Source organism: Pelodiscus sinensis, chromosome 11 (assembly GCF_052426305.1).
Source record: "Pelodiscus sinensis isolate ZL-2025 chromosome 11, ASM5242630v1, whole genome shotgun sequence".
In the NCBI taxonomy this organism is placed as follows: domain Eukaryota; kingdom Metazoa; phylum Chordata; order Testudines; family Trionychidae; genus Pelodiscus; species Pelodiscus sinensis.
The window spans coordinates 52,416,356-52,431,881 of NC_143062.1; the positions used below are offsets into that span (position 1 = coordinate 52,416,356).

Here is a 15,526-nt window from a genome sequence, read left to right on the forward strand (position 1 = left end):
CACGGGAAGCCACGGGCTGGGAACGCAGGCAGAGAAAAGGAAAGGCTCCGTGGCCGGACGTGGCACTAGCACAGATGGGGCGAAGCTGAGCTTTTCCGCTGGTGCTCCACAAGCTGGTCCGGCCTGGCGGTGGGCTCTGGCTCCCAAGCAGCAAGGGCTGCTAGCCAGGCAGCGGCTGAGCTGGGTGCCAGGCGGGCCCCTGGGTGGGCTGAGCCCCCCAGGACAAGCAGCACAGCGGGGCACTGCGCCCGAGCCACGTCCGGAGAATGCTCCCGGCACGAGCCGTGGGGCTGGCAATGTCCCGGGTGAAAGGGAAGGGAAACCCGGCCCCAGAGTCCCTTTGGTGCGGCAGGCGGCCCGGGTTCCAAGCAACAGCGCAACATGCTGCACCCGCCCATCCGCGAGTGCGGCCTGCGGAGACACTGCTGCAGCAAGCCCTGGGCTCTTCCTGCCGCCACGCAGCACTGGGGTGGCCTCCGCAGGGCCAAGGGGGAGAACGCCCCTCTGGTCTGGGCTCCGGACCAGCCTCCAGCTTGGGCGAGGGGGAGGGCGCGGCTCCGGAAGGCTGACCCGCCGGTAGCCAGCGAAGGGCTGCCTGCCGCACGCTCCCAGCAGCACAGCCGCGAGTGAGACGCATGATCCCAGGCCCTGCCCGCCCCGAGGGGCTCCCCGCGCTGGCAGCCGCAGAACGGAGCCGAGACGCGGTGCAGAGAAAGGGTTTATACGCGGCAGCAGACTGGCCCACAGGCCCACAAGGTAACCCAGGTGAGAGATCAGCGGCAGTGGGCTCAGCTGGAGCAAACCACCCCAGAAACTAACGCCGCCGCAGTGAAAGGGCCGGGAACGCCTCTCCCAGCCCCGCCCCCGTGCTCCGGTCCTCGGCCGCGCAGCGGGACATTCAGAGCCCCGGGCGAGTGCTCTGCCCGCCCGGCCGCGGAGACCCGGCAGCCCGCCCCCACCTCCCTTCTGCAGTTAACAGTGGGGCGCTTGGCACTGCCCTGTGGCAGCGACCCCGGGAGTCTCGCGAAAGGGGCAGCCCCAGAGATCCAGCAGCCCCCCAGAGCCGGCAGCCCAGCCAGCCGCCCCGCTGTGCACGGCCTTTGCAGACAGGACAGACCTGCAGCGGTGCAGAGACAAAGGCCTGGCTCCAATTCTGCCCGGGCACAACACTGACCGTGGGAAAGACCCTGGCGCCCTGTCACCAGAGGCTGAGTGCAGGGCAGGTTAAGCCCGAATCCAGGGCGGAGGAAGCGTCTTCAGACAGGCCCAGGCCATTGTGCAGAGACAGAGATATAATAAAGTTAGAAAATCTGATCAAAATAAAACCGATCATTGTACAGCTGGCGAAGGGCAGAGCCTCCCAGTGCGCCAGCGGCCCGAGAGCGGCACTGCCCCCGCGCAAGCGCCCCCTCCGCCAGGCCCAGAGGCGCACAGCAACAGGCGCTCGCGTTTGGCTCCGTTCCCACTGGGGCTGGGAGTCGGCTCCCTGCACTTCTCGGCGGCCGGCGGCCAGCTACAGCATGGGAGCCCGTGGCCAAAGTCTGCAGGCCCGGCCGCTGCACGCTGCCCTGTGCTAGAGGCCACGAGCTGCTCGCACACGTCTCCACAGCCTGGCTCCGGCTCCGGCTCCGGCGCCCACAGGCATATTCAAAGCAAGTGGCTGGCAAGAGGCACTCAGGGGACGTTGGGAGAGCGGGGCAGTGGCTGGATTCTGATCACAGGGGACAGGTTGACCCTAAGGATCTGCTGCGCCCGCCTCCTCACTTCCTCGTCTGAAGAGCCGGCCACCTTGATGGCCCGGGACAGCAGCAGGGCCAGTGCGCTCTGCCCTAGCTCCGGGCTACTGGGGGCTGGCCCAGCGCTTCTCCTCTTCCGCGGGGCTGCCGCTTTCACCTCCTCGGCCCTCTTCCTCTTCTGCCCACCGCTGCCGCCCTTCCAGTCGCTCCGCCCCGCCAGCCCCTCCTTGGCCCCCCCGCTGCCACTCTGAGCTGCACTCTCAGTGACCCTCCCGTTCAGGATCCCAGAGGCTTTGCAAGCGTTACTCTCCTTCAGCACCCCCCCTTCCGCGCCCCTCAGCAGCTTCCCAGCGAGAGACGCCGAGTCGGGCGCCCTCGGAGCCAAGTGTCTGCAGCCGCTGGGCTCGAGCGGCCCCGAGGGGAGCCTGGCGTTCTTGCCCAAAGGAGATGCCTTCAGGAGCTTAAGGTCCGAGGGGGCGAGGCCCAGGCGCCCCGCTCTGCGTCTGGGCTCCAAGCAGGACGCTGGGGCTTTCAGCGGGACCAAGGCCTCCAGGACGACAGAGAGGCGCATGGCTGGATACACGTCCGGGTACATGGTGGTGGGGAAGCCCATGGCGGAGGCCTTGGAGGGGCCTGTCCTCGTCTCTTTCAGCGAGTTCAGCAGCAGGTTTGTGGCGCTCCCTTTAGGCCCAGGCTTGGCGGGGACGCTCGGACTGACCGAAAGGCCTGCAAGGGTCCCAGGCAACTCGGGGGTCACTGCTGGGCCTCCCCCGAGAGTGCGAGTACAGTGCGAGGCAGCCGCCCCCTCGCGGGCCTGGCTGGGCGTATCTGCCGTGCAAGAGCTGTACCCATACACATCCTTGCTCCTTAGGATTGTGGGCTGGTAGCCTTCCTCCCGGAGGCCTTGGAGAAAGGCCACCAGCTGGGTTTCAGTGTCCGAAAGGTCCTTGGACATGGGGTTGAAGACTCTGAGAGCTTCCTCCAGGGCTTTCTGTCCTGCAGAGGAGAGTCTGGACCACGAATGGACAGCTTTCTCCTCCCCATTGTTCACCTCAATATTCATGGCATTAGGCCAGGAGCTTCCAAGAGGCCCAAACTCCTTGAAAATCAGCACTGGACACCTCAAAGGAAGAGAGGAGAAGAGACGAGAGTTAGCACAGCCCACACGCTGAGCGCCACTCGGGGAAGGGACGGCTGCGCAGAGCGCCCATCTCGCCCAGCCCCTTCGCCGCTCGCAGGACAGAGAATCACCCGTCACTAGCGCAGCCACGCCAGTGGCTCCACACCCTCCCCCCATCCCGTCGGATCGCGCGCACCGCAGCCTGCAGCCACCGGCTCTGCACCACAGAGCTCTCGGCTCCAGAAAGCGCCCTGCGGGGACCTTCCAGGCCCGCATCAAGCAGCTCGGCCTCTTCCGCAGCCATCGATGAGGCTGAGCTCCTGGAGTTTCCCTCCAGCCCTCTCGTCGGTCTCTGACCCTGTTCCAGTGCTTTCGCTGGAGCCATGGGCCAAGGCAGCATGGCCTCCTCCCTCCTGCTTCCCTTCCCGGCTTACCAGCCCGTCTGCAGTGGGCTGCCACAAACCGCTGGCCACCCAGCACCACGCCCTCTGCACAGACAAGGCAACAGGCCTCCAATAAGACCAGAGCACAGCAGAGCCCTGGCTACCGTGTAGGAACCCTAACTCACTGGGGGCTTGGCCCGCCGGGCTGAGGGCCAGCGCTCACAGCTCCTGTCGGAGTGCTCAGGGAGCCAGCAGTGGGCACAGGACACACGCCCAGGAGCCAGCATGGCAGAACAGAACTACAGCCGGCTGGCACTTGGCCAGCAAGCTGAACCCCGACACGGCTGCAAGTGGCCAGGAAGGCGACAGCCGTGGTAAAAAGCAGGGGGACAAAAATCAACGATTTAAACTTTTGGAAAGTCATCAATGAACCCCACCTCTCTCATTTAACACACAACCGTTACAATTCAGTCTCCTCCCGTGCACGCCAGCCCTCCGCTCAGCCTCGGATTCCCGCGAAGGACGGCAAGTGGAAGAGTCCATTAGTCACCAGGGCGCCTCCGCAGCGTAGCAACGGCCCCAGGGCTATTGCGACACTTTAAAGGCGAAAGCGCCGCGTGGAGCCCGGGTCTGGTGGGCGCAACCCCAAGCTCTGTACGGCGCTGCCACTTGGAAACGCCTCGGGGAACCTGACGCCGGGCTCTCCGCGGTGTTTCCAAGTGGCCGCACCGCACGGAGCCTGGAGCCTGGCCCCAGGCTTCAAGCAGCACTGCCGCTTTGAAGTGCCTCCTCTTCTCCCCGCCTTGCTGCTTCTATCAGACAGAGGCAGCAAGGGGGGAAGCGACTAGTCGACTATCCTGTCGCCTGGTCCTTCACATCCCTAATTCGTGCTCTAGTCTGTCCGGCCCAATTCCCAGCGCCTGCTTCTCAAAAGGTCTGGCCTTTCGCTTCCCCCCTCTCAGCAGAATCAAGTCACGTGCAAAGGCAGGCCCAGCTGGGTAGGGCTGTCGCTGTTCCGTGCGCATGCGGTGGCAGGGCTGGGCCATGCAGGGGCCAGAGCAGAGGGGTCGTTAGGACACGGTTAATGGCAGGGGCAGCACAGGAAGGAAGAGTGGAGTGGGCTGGGAAGAAGGGAAGACATTTGGCGCACACAGTTTCTCATAACCCCACACTTCTGCCATGGAACAGGGCCGTGGCTTGTGGGCGAGAGACCCTGCTGGCAAGAGGAGAAAGAAATGTGTTTGCTGGACAAAAAGGAAAAGGCGCCAGGCGCAAGCAGCACAAGCAGGAAAGCGCCCATTGGCAGAAGGAACGTGAAGAGCGGCTGTGCAGCTCCCTTTGCAAGGCACCACTCTGCACGCGCTCGGCCTGTCAGCGGCAGACAATTCCCGAGCTGTTTGCTGTGTTGAGTTGCTAGAAAAGCCTGTCACTTAGCCAACCCTCACAGCTTGTTTAATCAGTTAATGAGGTTTGGAATCCCTCACCCAAGCACACAGCACAGAGCTGCAGTACGAGGGACCCAGAGTTGCCAGGTGTCCCGGAGTGACACTTCCCTTTCTGAGGCTACAGAATGCAGGCCCCTTCCTTTGACACAGCCTGCCCACTGGCGATGGCAAACCTCTAGCCCTTGTTTTACTCCAGCGTGACTCAGCTCTCCCAAGGAACCCTGGTCTGTACTTCTCAAATCAGCTGTGCCTGTGCGTTTCATGGGACTTACCCCCAATTAAGTGCATTTGAACCCAGTCAGTCTTAGCTTTTGCAGTCACTTGGAATCGGATGTGCAGCCTTGCTAAAAATGTAACTAAATAATAGAGTGAGAAGAGCGGAGAAGAACTGTTCAAAATCGGGGATGTTCGATATCGGTTAATTTAATAGTCGAGGAACCTCATGAATTCCTAGTGGTGAGTCGACTAGTCAGCAGTCCCGGCAGCCGCTGTATCAGAGGCAGCAGTGCAGGGTGCCGGGGGGAGCTAGTCCACAAGGGGAGCTATTTAAAAACCAGCCCCCCTCGCGGACCGGCTGCCTGTCGCTCCGCGCTGCTGTCCCTGATAAAGAGGCAGCAGCACAAGGTGGCAGCAGCGCATCTAAGGGGGGGTCTGAGCTCTTGGATCCGGTGCGAGCTGGAACTGAGCCGGGCTGCCTGCCCGCCTGGCTCCTAATACACTTTAAATTCAGAGCCGCAGCGGGGGGAGGTTCTGGACCCAGCATGAGCTGGAACTGAGCCGGGCTGCTGGCCAGCCTGCTAACACATTTACTGGCAAGGGTGGGGGGAGGGAAAGTCCACAGCATTACCCTATCAGCGTTTGCTCACTGGTTAATCAACTGCACTGTTACATCCCTGCTCAATCGTTGCTAATTCTGTTTCAGGATCCCATTTACGCGTAGGAGACGGACTCTATCTGCAACAGCTTCAAAGTCGTCCCTTGGTACTGTGAGTGGCAGCGCTGCAGCTAAACGTATTTCAGATGATAAAGTCTCAGTAGCAAGCAGATGTCAGCCCTCCAGCCAAACCACCACGGGCCGCTCTGTCGCAAGGACCAGCAAATACCAAGAGATGAAAAGGTAGCTCAGCTCATTTATGCCACAAATTCTCCTTTTCCCACTGTTAACAATCAGCACCTTCCTCAACATGGCTGAGCCTTAAACCCAGGCTACACGCCACCTGGCCCAGCAGACGGTGGTGGAAGGCTGCTAGATACAGAGCACGGGAAGGAACTTGAACAGAGCAAGAAATACTGAGGGGAAGCGGCAGTTTCAGCCAAGATACACAGCGATCCAGAATCCATGCCCGGTGACAACAGAAGATGGGGTTGCTTATCTTTCACAAACAACAGATACCTCGGGAAGTGCTCTCGCCACAGAACAGTTACAAGGCGCGGCAGCAAAAGCAGTAATGGACTCAACTGGCATGTGCGCGATACTGTCTCAGACCATGCGCACGGGACAAAGATGCCTAGAATGGAAGGGTGCTCCGTATTAACACATGGCCGCAGTGCCCATTTCACACCTTTCAGCCACAGACTGAAGTCCATCTTCTCCAGGAGCAAAGAAATTGTTGCTGAAGTCACGAGATACTTGCCCTAACAGCTGCTTTGGTTCAGCTTCACTGATGAGAGCAGGAGGAGCCAAACCAATTCTCCCTCGAGATGTTTGATGGAATTCCGCCGTTGACTGTTTTATGTCAGAGCAGCCAGGCTGGGCCAGACCAAAGGCCCATCAGCCCAGTGTCCTGTCTGCCCACAGTGGCCAGCACCAGGTGCCCCCGAGGGAAGGAATCATCAAGTGATCCCTCCCGTCACCCATTCCCAGCTTCTGACACACAGAGGCTAGGGACACCGGTCCTGCCCAGTCTGGCTCTCAGCCATTGATGGACCCAACCTCCATGAATCTATTTAGCCCTTTTTTTGAACTCTGTTAAAAGTCCTGGTCTTCACCACATCCTCTGGCAAGGAGTTCCACAGGTCGATTGTGCGCTGTGTGAAGAAACCTTGTTTTGTTTTAAACCTGCCACCTATTCATTTCATTGGGTGACCCCTAGGTCTTATCTTTATGGGAGCAAGTAACTTTTCCATATTCACTTCTTCACGCCAGCCATGATTTTACAGACCTCTAGCCTATCCTCCTCAGTCTCCTCTTTCCTAAGATGAAGAGTTCTAGTATTTTTACTCTCCCCCCATAGGGCAGCCGTTCCAAGCCCCTCGCTTTTGTTGCCCTTTTCTAAACTTTTTCCCATGCTAAGATACAATTTATTAAGAGCTGGCCTATCCTCGGGAAATGTTGTAAAAAAACGGTGATAAAATAAATGGTAGTTTCTCATTCCAAGTGCCCAGCATGAGCTTAGAGAGGAATGCAGAGGATAAGCTCAGTATACCGAACCCTATTATCCACAGCCTTCAGGGACCGTAGAGACATTGCTGCTGCTTTGCTGGTGCTGTGGAAGGCATGGATGGAAGGTGTCTCAGCAGAAAGGGAAGCCACAGGCAATCAGGAAGCGACATGAAGGCAGATGCTGCTGCCATGGCCGGGGCATCTCAAAATCACTGCTGAGTTTTGCCAGTCAGAACGCACTGCAGAGCTGGAGGAAAACCATTTCAGCAGGGTGTTGGGAGCCAAGCCGCTGCCCTGGACCGGTGGGAGCCTTAGCAGGCACCTCACCTCCAGACAGAGTTCCTTCAGCTGCTGCAAGACATTCTGTTTACAGGGACCGTCTGCAGGGTTGTCCCCCGCCAGCAGCTCCCCGTAGCCATGCTGCACCGCGCCTGGCAGTGGGCACAATGGGACCCACCAGCATTCTACCTGCTGGGCTGCACGCCAAAGGTTGCCAACCCTGCCCTAGACAGGCACAAGGGAACAATGAACCAATATGGGTCTGCGGGATCGGCGGTGCTCTTCGGTTTTTAGAAGTTGTCCTGGCAAAGGATAATGGAATAGTGTGTGTGTGTGTGGGGGGGAGAATGTACCTTCAGGGTGCCACGGGAGATGGACCCCGCCATCCTACCAGGGAATGGGAGAAGCCAAGGAAGGAGGAGATAGGCCCCGGAAGCAATGAAGACAAGTAGCTGGTGTTGGATGAAGAGAGAGAATGGGGAGCCAGTGGAAGGATGCAGGATCACCATCCTCTGGGAACAAAGATGGCCAGCTCCACCCCACCTGCCGGCGGATTTGGGAAACGCCATTTACTACAGGCAGCCGGGAGGCGCTCTCTGCCCTGGCGCGTCCTCACTCTGCAGCTGCTTATGGACACACAAAGCCGCGCTTAAGAAACAACTATCTGATCAAACGTAAATAGACACACATTGGGGTATCATTTAATCCACAGCATTGCCTCGTGGTGCACCCCTAGCGTGCGCGCCCACTGGCCAGGTGCTGCCCCATGCAGACAGCAGCATGGCAAATCCACAGTTCTACAGATACATGGACCCAGTGTCACTGCCAGCCCGTGGGAGAGGTGCAGACCCCCTCGAAATGCCTGCTGGCCCCAGAACGAAGGGGTCCGCAGGAGCGCAGAGGCCATGGTCTGACAATCGGCAGGAGCGGCCCAGGAGTGGGAAGGGTTAGCACCACAAAGCTTCAGCCAGGCTGGGAAGAGGCAAGCAGGCTGCTTGTGGTGCAGCGTTCCTTGGAGAGGCCTGTCACGGGTGGAAGGCCGCAGAGGGGCGCACCTAGAGAGACAGTCTGCTCAGGAAGGAACCAGCCGAAAGCCTCCCCTGAAGAGCTCAGCTCTGCAGCGTGCGGTCCTAAGCAGCATTCCCTGCAGACAGCAGCTCGCAGCCATCTCCGCAGGCTGGGGGAGGAACCGTCCGCCCGGCAAGCTGCTCAGCTTGAGCCATGGCCATGTCTGCAGAGATGGGGTTGGGCGCGGCAGCCCCATGCCACCCACCTGGAGCATGTGGCAGCTGGAAGCCGCACCACGTCCCAAGGCACCACTGCGTACCAGCCTTCCAGCCACCGACCCGCTGTGCTCAAGCGGCTACATCAGCCCCACACCAGCGGCACCCGGGCCACAGGCAAGGAGCCATGAAAAGCGGCAGCCGGTGGAGGGAGGCCCTGCGCTGAACCAGAGCCGAGGCAGGCGGCCCCAAAGCCCGGTCCCAGCGGAGCCCGGAGGGGGGCCGGGCAGCCGGTGGAGGGAGGCCCTGCGCTGAACCAGAGCCGAGGCAGGCGGCCCCCAAGCCCGGTCCCAGGCGGAGCCCGGAGAGAGGCCGGGCAGCCAGTGGAGGGAGGCCCTGCGCTGAACCAGAGCCGAGGCAGGCGGCCCCAAAGCCCGGTCCCAGGCGGAGCCCGGAGAGAGGCCGGGCAGCCGGTGGAGGGAGGCCCTGCGCTGAACCAGACCCGAGGCAGGCGGCCCCAAACCCCGGTCCCAGGCGGAGCCTGGAGAGAGGGGCCGGGCAGCCGGTGGAGGGAGGCCCTGCGCTGAACCAGAGCCGAGGCAGGCGGCCCCAAAGCCCGGTCCCAGGCGGAGCCCCGAGGGGGGCCGGGCAGCCGGCGGAGGGAGGCCCTGCGCTGAACCAGAGCCGAGGCAGGCGGCCCCAGGCCCGGTCCCAGTGGAGCCCGGAGGGGCCGGGCAGCCGGTGGAGGGAGGCCCTGCGCTGAACCAGCCCCGAGGCAGGCGGCCCCCAGGCCCGGTCCCAGCGGAGCCCCGAGGGGGGCCGGGCGGCCGGCGGAGGGAGGCCCTGCGCTGAACCAGCCCCGAGGCAGGCGGCCCCAGGCCCGGTCCCAGCGGAGCCCCGAGGGGGCCGGGCGGCCGGCGGAGGGAGGCCCTGCGCTGAACCAGCCCCGAGGCAGGCGGCCCCAGGCCCGGTCCCAGCGGAGCCCCGAGGGGGCCGGGCGGCCGGCGGAGGGAGGCCCTGCGCTGAACCAGAGCCGAGGCAGGCGGCCCCAGGCCCGGTCCCAGCGGAGCCCCGAGGGGGGCCGGGCGGCCGGCGGAGGGAGGCCCTGCGCTGAACCAGCCCCGAGGCAGGCGGCCCCCAGGCCCGGTCCCAGCGGAGCCCCGAGGGGGCGGGCAGCCGGCGGGACTCTCTCCGAGGTGGGAGCAAGCCCCCAGCCGCCCCGGGGCAGAGCCACGCCTGGCCCGCCGGGGGGGGCGGCTCTGGCAGGGCCAGGAACGGACACCGGGGAGCGGCCTTTGCGTGGCTGCCGGGCCCCGCAGGCACGTGCCACAGGAGCCGGCCCCTCCGCCCCGACACGCGCCGGGCGCACGCGGGGCAGCGGCCGAGGCTGGGGGCGGGGCGGGGGCGGGGCCAGGGCCAGGGGGCGGGGTCCGGGCTGGGGGGCGCGGCTCCTGCCCCGGGCCCGGCAAGCGGCAGCGCGGAGCCGGCAGCGCCCCCACCAGGGCCCGGCGCAACCTACCGGCCGCCGCGGAGCCCGCACCCGCCGCTGCGCCGCCGCCGCTCCAACATGGCCGCCCGCCGAGCGCCGGAAGTGCCGCCCGCTTCCGCTTCCGGCCTGGCCTGCGGACTCGGCCCCAGCCCCGCCCCCATAGCCCCCTCCCTCAGCCCCGCCCCCTGACTCCTCGGCCCCGCCCCCATAGCCCCCTCCCTCAGCCCCGCCCCCTGACTCCTCGGCCCCGCCCCCATAACCCCCCCTCCCTCAGCCCCGCCCCCTGACTCCTCGGCCCCGCCCCCATAGCCCCCCCTCCCTCAGCCCCGCCCCCTGACTCCTCGGCCCCGCCCCCATAACCCTCCTCCCTCGGCCCCGCCCCCATAACCCCCCCTCCCTCGGCCCCGCCCCCTGACTCCTCGGCCCCGCCCCCATAACCCTCCTCCCCCGGCCCCACCCCCATAACCCCCCATGGCCTGTGCACCCCATGGGCCTCTATGCCCCTGGCTCCCTCTGGCCCAGAGCCCCCAGTCCTTCAGCCCCACCCACATGCCCCCAACACTCGCCCCCATGAAGAACCTGATGCCTCCCCCCAGGTCCCTCGGCTTTGCACACAAACTTGCCCCTCCCCGACCTCCCCCTCCTCACCCCCACCGATCCCTTCACTCATGACCCCCATCCTCTGACCCCCCCGCCTCTGACTCCCCCAATCCCTCAGGCCCCCAGCACCCGGCTCCTGCCCCCGCAGCAGGGCCCCGAAATCCCCCCCGCTGCCCAGGTCACCTAATAACCACCCACCAGCTCCCCCTCTGCCATGACTCCCCTCCCACACCTCCACTGCCAGCCCCAGGAGTCTCATAGACTCCAAGGTCAGAAGGGACCATTCTGATCATCTAGTCTGACCCCCTGCACAGTGCAGGCCACAGAATCTCGCCCACCCCTCCTAGAATAATCCTCTCACCTATATCTCAGATATTGAAGCCTTCAAATACTTTGAAGACCCCAACATGCAGAGAATCCTCCAGCTGTGATCTGTGCCCCATGCTACAGAGGAAGGCGAAAAACCTCCAGGGCCTCTGCCAATCTACCCTGGAGGAAAATTCCTTCCTGACCCCAAATATGGCGATCAGCTAAACCCTGAGCATGTGGGCAAGACTCACCAGCCAGACACCCAGAAAGTTCTCTATAGTAACTCCTGTCATCCCTCCATTGACCTATTGCCCACTGATAATGAATGGTCAATTAGTTACCAAGAGCATGTTATCTCATCAAACCATCCCCTTATCATAGAATCATACAACTGGAAGAGACACCAGAAGGTCATCAAGTCCAGCCCCCTGCTCTAGGCAGGACCAATCCCAACTAAATCAACCCAGCCAGGGCTTTGTCAAGCCGAGACTTAAACACCTCTAGGGATGGAGACTCCACTACTTCCCTAGGGAACCCAGCCCAGTGCTTCACCACCCTCCTAGTGAAATAGTTTTTCCTAATATCCAATCTACTGACAACATCGCCACCATGTACTATGTCAATTGCCAAGGCGGAGCACGCTCTCTGTCTCTTTGTACAGAAGCTGTCTATCTTTGGAATTGGTGCACTCAAAATAACATAACCTTAATAGCATCATACTTACCTGGCACGAACAACCTCACAGCAGACTCCCTCAGCAGATATTTCACGCCCGACAACGAGTGGGAGATTTGTACAGATGCATTGCACCATATATTCCGCCATTGGGGGTTCCCATATATAGATCTATTCGCCATGAGTGAGAATGCATCCGCTTTTGCTCCAGAGCAGGTATAGGTTGGAGATCCTCCGGCATTGGGGAGGCCCCCTTCTTTACGCATTTCCTTCAATTGTCCTTATTCCAAGGGTGTTGACAAAAATCAGGATGGACGAAGCCACAGTGATTCTTTTAGCCCCTGCCTGGGCGAGGCAGTTGTGGTTCCCATTCCTGCACAGAATGCCTCTCTGAAACAAATATACCTTACCAAATCTGCCAGACCTGTTGACGCAGGACCAAGGGCGGCTCATCCACCTGCAGCCACGCACCCTGCATCTGACTTCTTGGCTCATAACTGGTTCAGTCCATCTGAACAGGCTTGTTCAGACCACGTGAAGAACGTCCTCCTGCACAGCAGGAGAGGCACCACTCGCACGGCCTACTAGTTTAAGTGGTGCAGGTTCACGTCATGGTGTTCTATTAATGGACTCACCCCGGGGACTGCATCTATCCAGTACATACTTGACTATATTTTATCCCTCAGCCATGGGGGTCTTTCCATTCCATCCCTCAAAGTTCATTTTGCTGCAGTTAGCGCTTTCCTTCACTCTGTGGATGGTACATCGGTGTTCTCGCACCCAACTACAAGAAGGTTCCTTAAGGGCTTTACTAACTCAAACCTACCACGTAAGACCCCACCACCAACGTGGAATCATAGAACCATAGAACTGGAAGAGACCTCAGAAGGTCATCAAGTCCAGCCCCCTGCTCTAGGCAGGACCAATTCCAACTAAATCAACCCGACAAGGGCTTTGTCAAGCCGAGACTTAAATACCTCTAGGGATGGAGATTCCAGTGCTTCACCACCCACCTAGTGAAATAGTTTTTCCTAATATCCAACCTGGACCTCTCCCACCACAACTTGAGACCATTGCTCCTTGTTCTGCCATCTGTCACTACTGAGAACAGCCTCTCTCCATCCTCTTTGGAACCTCCCTTCAGGAAGTTGAAGGCTGCTATCAAATTCCCCCTCACTCTTCGCTTCTGCAGCCTAAACAGACCCAAGTCCCTCAGCCTCTCCTCATAAGTCATGTGCTCCAGCCCCCTAATCATTTTGGTTGCCCTCCGCTGGACCCTCTCCAATGCGTCCACATCCTTTTTGTAGTGGGGGGCCCAGAACTGGACACAATACTCCAGACGTGGCCTCACCAAAGCCGAATAAAGGGGAATGATGACATCTCTGGATCTGCTGGCAATGCTCCTCTTAATGCATCCTAATATGCCATTAGCCTTCTTGACTACAAGGGCACACTGTTGACTCATATCCAGCTTCTCATCCACTATAACCCCCAGGTCCTTTTCTGCAGAACTACTACTTAACCGGTTGGTCCCCAGCTTGTAACTATGCTTGGGATTCTTCCACCCAAAGTACAGGACTCTGTTGAACCTCATCAGATTTCTTGTGGCCCAATCCTCCAATTTGTCTAAGTCACTCTGGACCCTATCTCTGCCCTTAAGCGTATCTACCTCTCCCCCTAGCTTAGTGTCATCCGCAAACTTGCTGAGGGTGCAATCCATCCCCTCATTAATAAAGATGAACAAAACCGGTCCTAGAACCGAACCTTGGGGCACTCCACTAGAAACCGACCGCCATCCTGACATCGAACCGTTGATCACTACCCGCTGGGCCCAGCCTTCTAGCCATCTTTCTATCCATCTTACCGTCCATTTATCCAATCCACATTCCCTTAACTTGCTGGCAAGAATAGCGTGGGAGACCGTATCAAAAGCCTTGCTAAAGTCAGGGTCTATCACATCCACTGACTTCCCCATGTCCACCGAGCCAGTTACCTCATCATAGAAGCTAATCAGATTGGTCAGGCACGACCTGCCCTTTGTGAATCCATGCTGACTATTCCTAATCACTTTCCTCTCATCCAAGTGCCTCAAAATGGATTCCTTAAGGATCCCTTCCATGATTTTTCCAGGAACCGAGGTAAGACTGACTGGCCTATAGTTCCCTGGATCGTCCTTCTTCCCTTTTTTGAAGATGGGCACTACATTTGCCTTTTTCCAATCATCTGGGTTTTCTCCTGATCTCCACGATTTTTCAAAGATAATGGCCAAAGGCTCCTCAATGACATTTGCCAACTCCCTTAGTACCCTCGGATGCATTAAGTCCGGACCCATGGATTTGTGTACGTTTAGCTTTTCTAAATAGTTCCTAACCTGTTCTTTACCCACCACGGGCTGTCCATCTTCATCCCATCTTGCGTCACTTGGCGCAGAAGTCCAGGAGCCGACCTTGTCCGTGAATACAGAGGCAAAGAAAGCATTGAGTACTTCAGCTTTCCCCACATCATCTGTCACTAGGTTACCTCCTTCATCCATTAGAGGCCACACACCCTCTCTGATCACCTTCTTCTTGCTAACATGCCTGTAGAAACCTTTCTTGTTATCCTTCACATCCTTAGCCAGTCGCAATTCCATTAGCGTTTTCGCCTTCCCGATAACCCCCCGGCATTCTCGAGCTAGACCTTTAAACTCCTCCCTGGTCATTTGTCCAAGTTTCCACTCTTTGTAAGCTTCCTTTTTGTGCTTAAGTTCACCAAGGATTTCCCCTGTAAGCCAGTCTGGTCTCCTACCATGTTTTCCTCTCTTGCTACGCGTCGGGATGGTTTCTTTCTGTGCCTTCAATAAGGCTTCTTTAAAATACTGCCAGCTGTCCTGGACTCCTTTCCCCTTCATGTTAGCATCCCAGGGGATTCTGCTCATCAGGTCTCTGAGGGAGTCAAAATCTGCTTTTTTGAAGTCCAAGGTGTGTATTTTACTACTCTCTTTTCTTCCTTTGGTCAGGATCCTGAAATCTACCATCTCATGATCACTGCTTCCCAGGTTGTCACCCACCTCCACTTCCCCTATTAGTTCCTCCCTGTTTGTGAGCAGAAGGTCAAGCTGCGCACGGCCCCTGGTCGGATCCTTCAGCACTTGTACCAAGAAGTTATCCCCAACATTCTCCAAAAACTTCCTGGATTGCCTGTGTACTGCCGTATTGGTTTCCCAACAGATGTCAGGGTGATTAAAGTCCCCCACGAGAACCAGGGCCTGCGATCTGGAAGCTTCTCTCAGTTGTCCGAAGAAAGCCTCATCTACCTCATGCACCTGATTCGGTGGACTGTAGCAGACACCAACCACAACATCACTGCTGTTGTTTCTCCTTTAATCTTAACCCATAGACTCTCAACGGGTTTTTCTCCCTCTTTATACTGGAGTTCAGAGCAATCATAGTGCTCTCTTACATATAGTGCAACTCCTCCTCCTTTTCTCCCCTGCCTGTTGTTCCTGAACAGTCTATACCCTTCCATGACAGCGCTCCAGTCATGCGAGTCATCCCACCAAGTCTCTGTTATCCCAATTAAATCATATTTCTTGCTCTGGGCCAGGGCCTCCAGTTCTTCCTGTTTGTTGCCCAGGCTTCTCGCATTAGTGTACAAACACTTCAGGTAACCAGTTGATCGCCCTATCTTCTCCATTCGAAACATGGGTCCTCCTTTCTTGCTCCTTCCTCTCTGCATTTCTTCCCGGTATCCGACTTTCCAACTCCCCTCAGGGTTTTGGTCACTGTCCCCCGACAAACCTAGTTTAAAGCCCTCCTCACTAGGTTTGCAAGCCTGCCCGCGAAGATGCTCCTTCCTCTCTTCGTTAGGTGGATCCTATCTCTTCCTAACAATCCTTGCGCCCG

General features: G+C 59.2%; 1 protein-coding gene across 2 annotated transcripts; it reads right to left on the bottom strand.

Moving 5' to 3' along the window:
- Positions 1–1,274: 1,274 nt before the first annotated feature.
- Positions 1,275–10,225, bottom strand: CCDC71 (coiled-coil domain containing 71). Of its 2 annotated transcripts, XM_075917358.2 has the most exons (3): positions 10,089–10,163; positions 3,425–8,401; positions 1,275–2,857 (listed from the first exon to the last, which is right to left on the bottom strand). In XM_075917358.2, the coding sequence occupies exons 2-3, from the start codon at positions 3,661–3,663 to the stop codon at positions 1,675–1,677; spliced, it is 1,422 nt and encodes a 473-aa protein (XP_075773473.1). In that variant the 5' UTR covers positions 3,664–8,401; positions 10,089–10,163; the 3' UTR covers positions 1,275–1,674. The 2 variants fall into 2 exon arrangements, with proteins under 2 accessions (XP_075773473.1, XP_075773475.1); XM_075917360.2 differs by lacking the exon at positions 3,425–8,401 and having other exon boundaries at positions 10,089–10,225.
- Between the last annotated feature and the right edge of the window lie 5,301 nt (positions 10,226–15,526).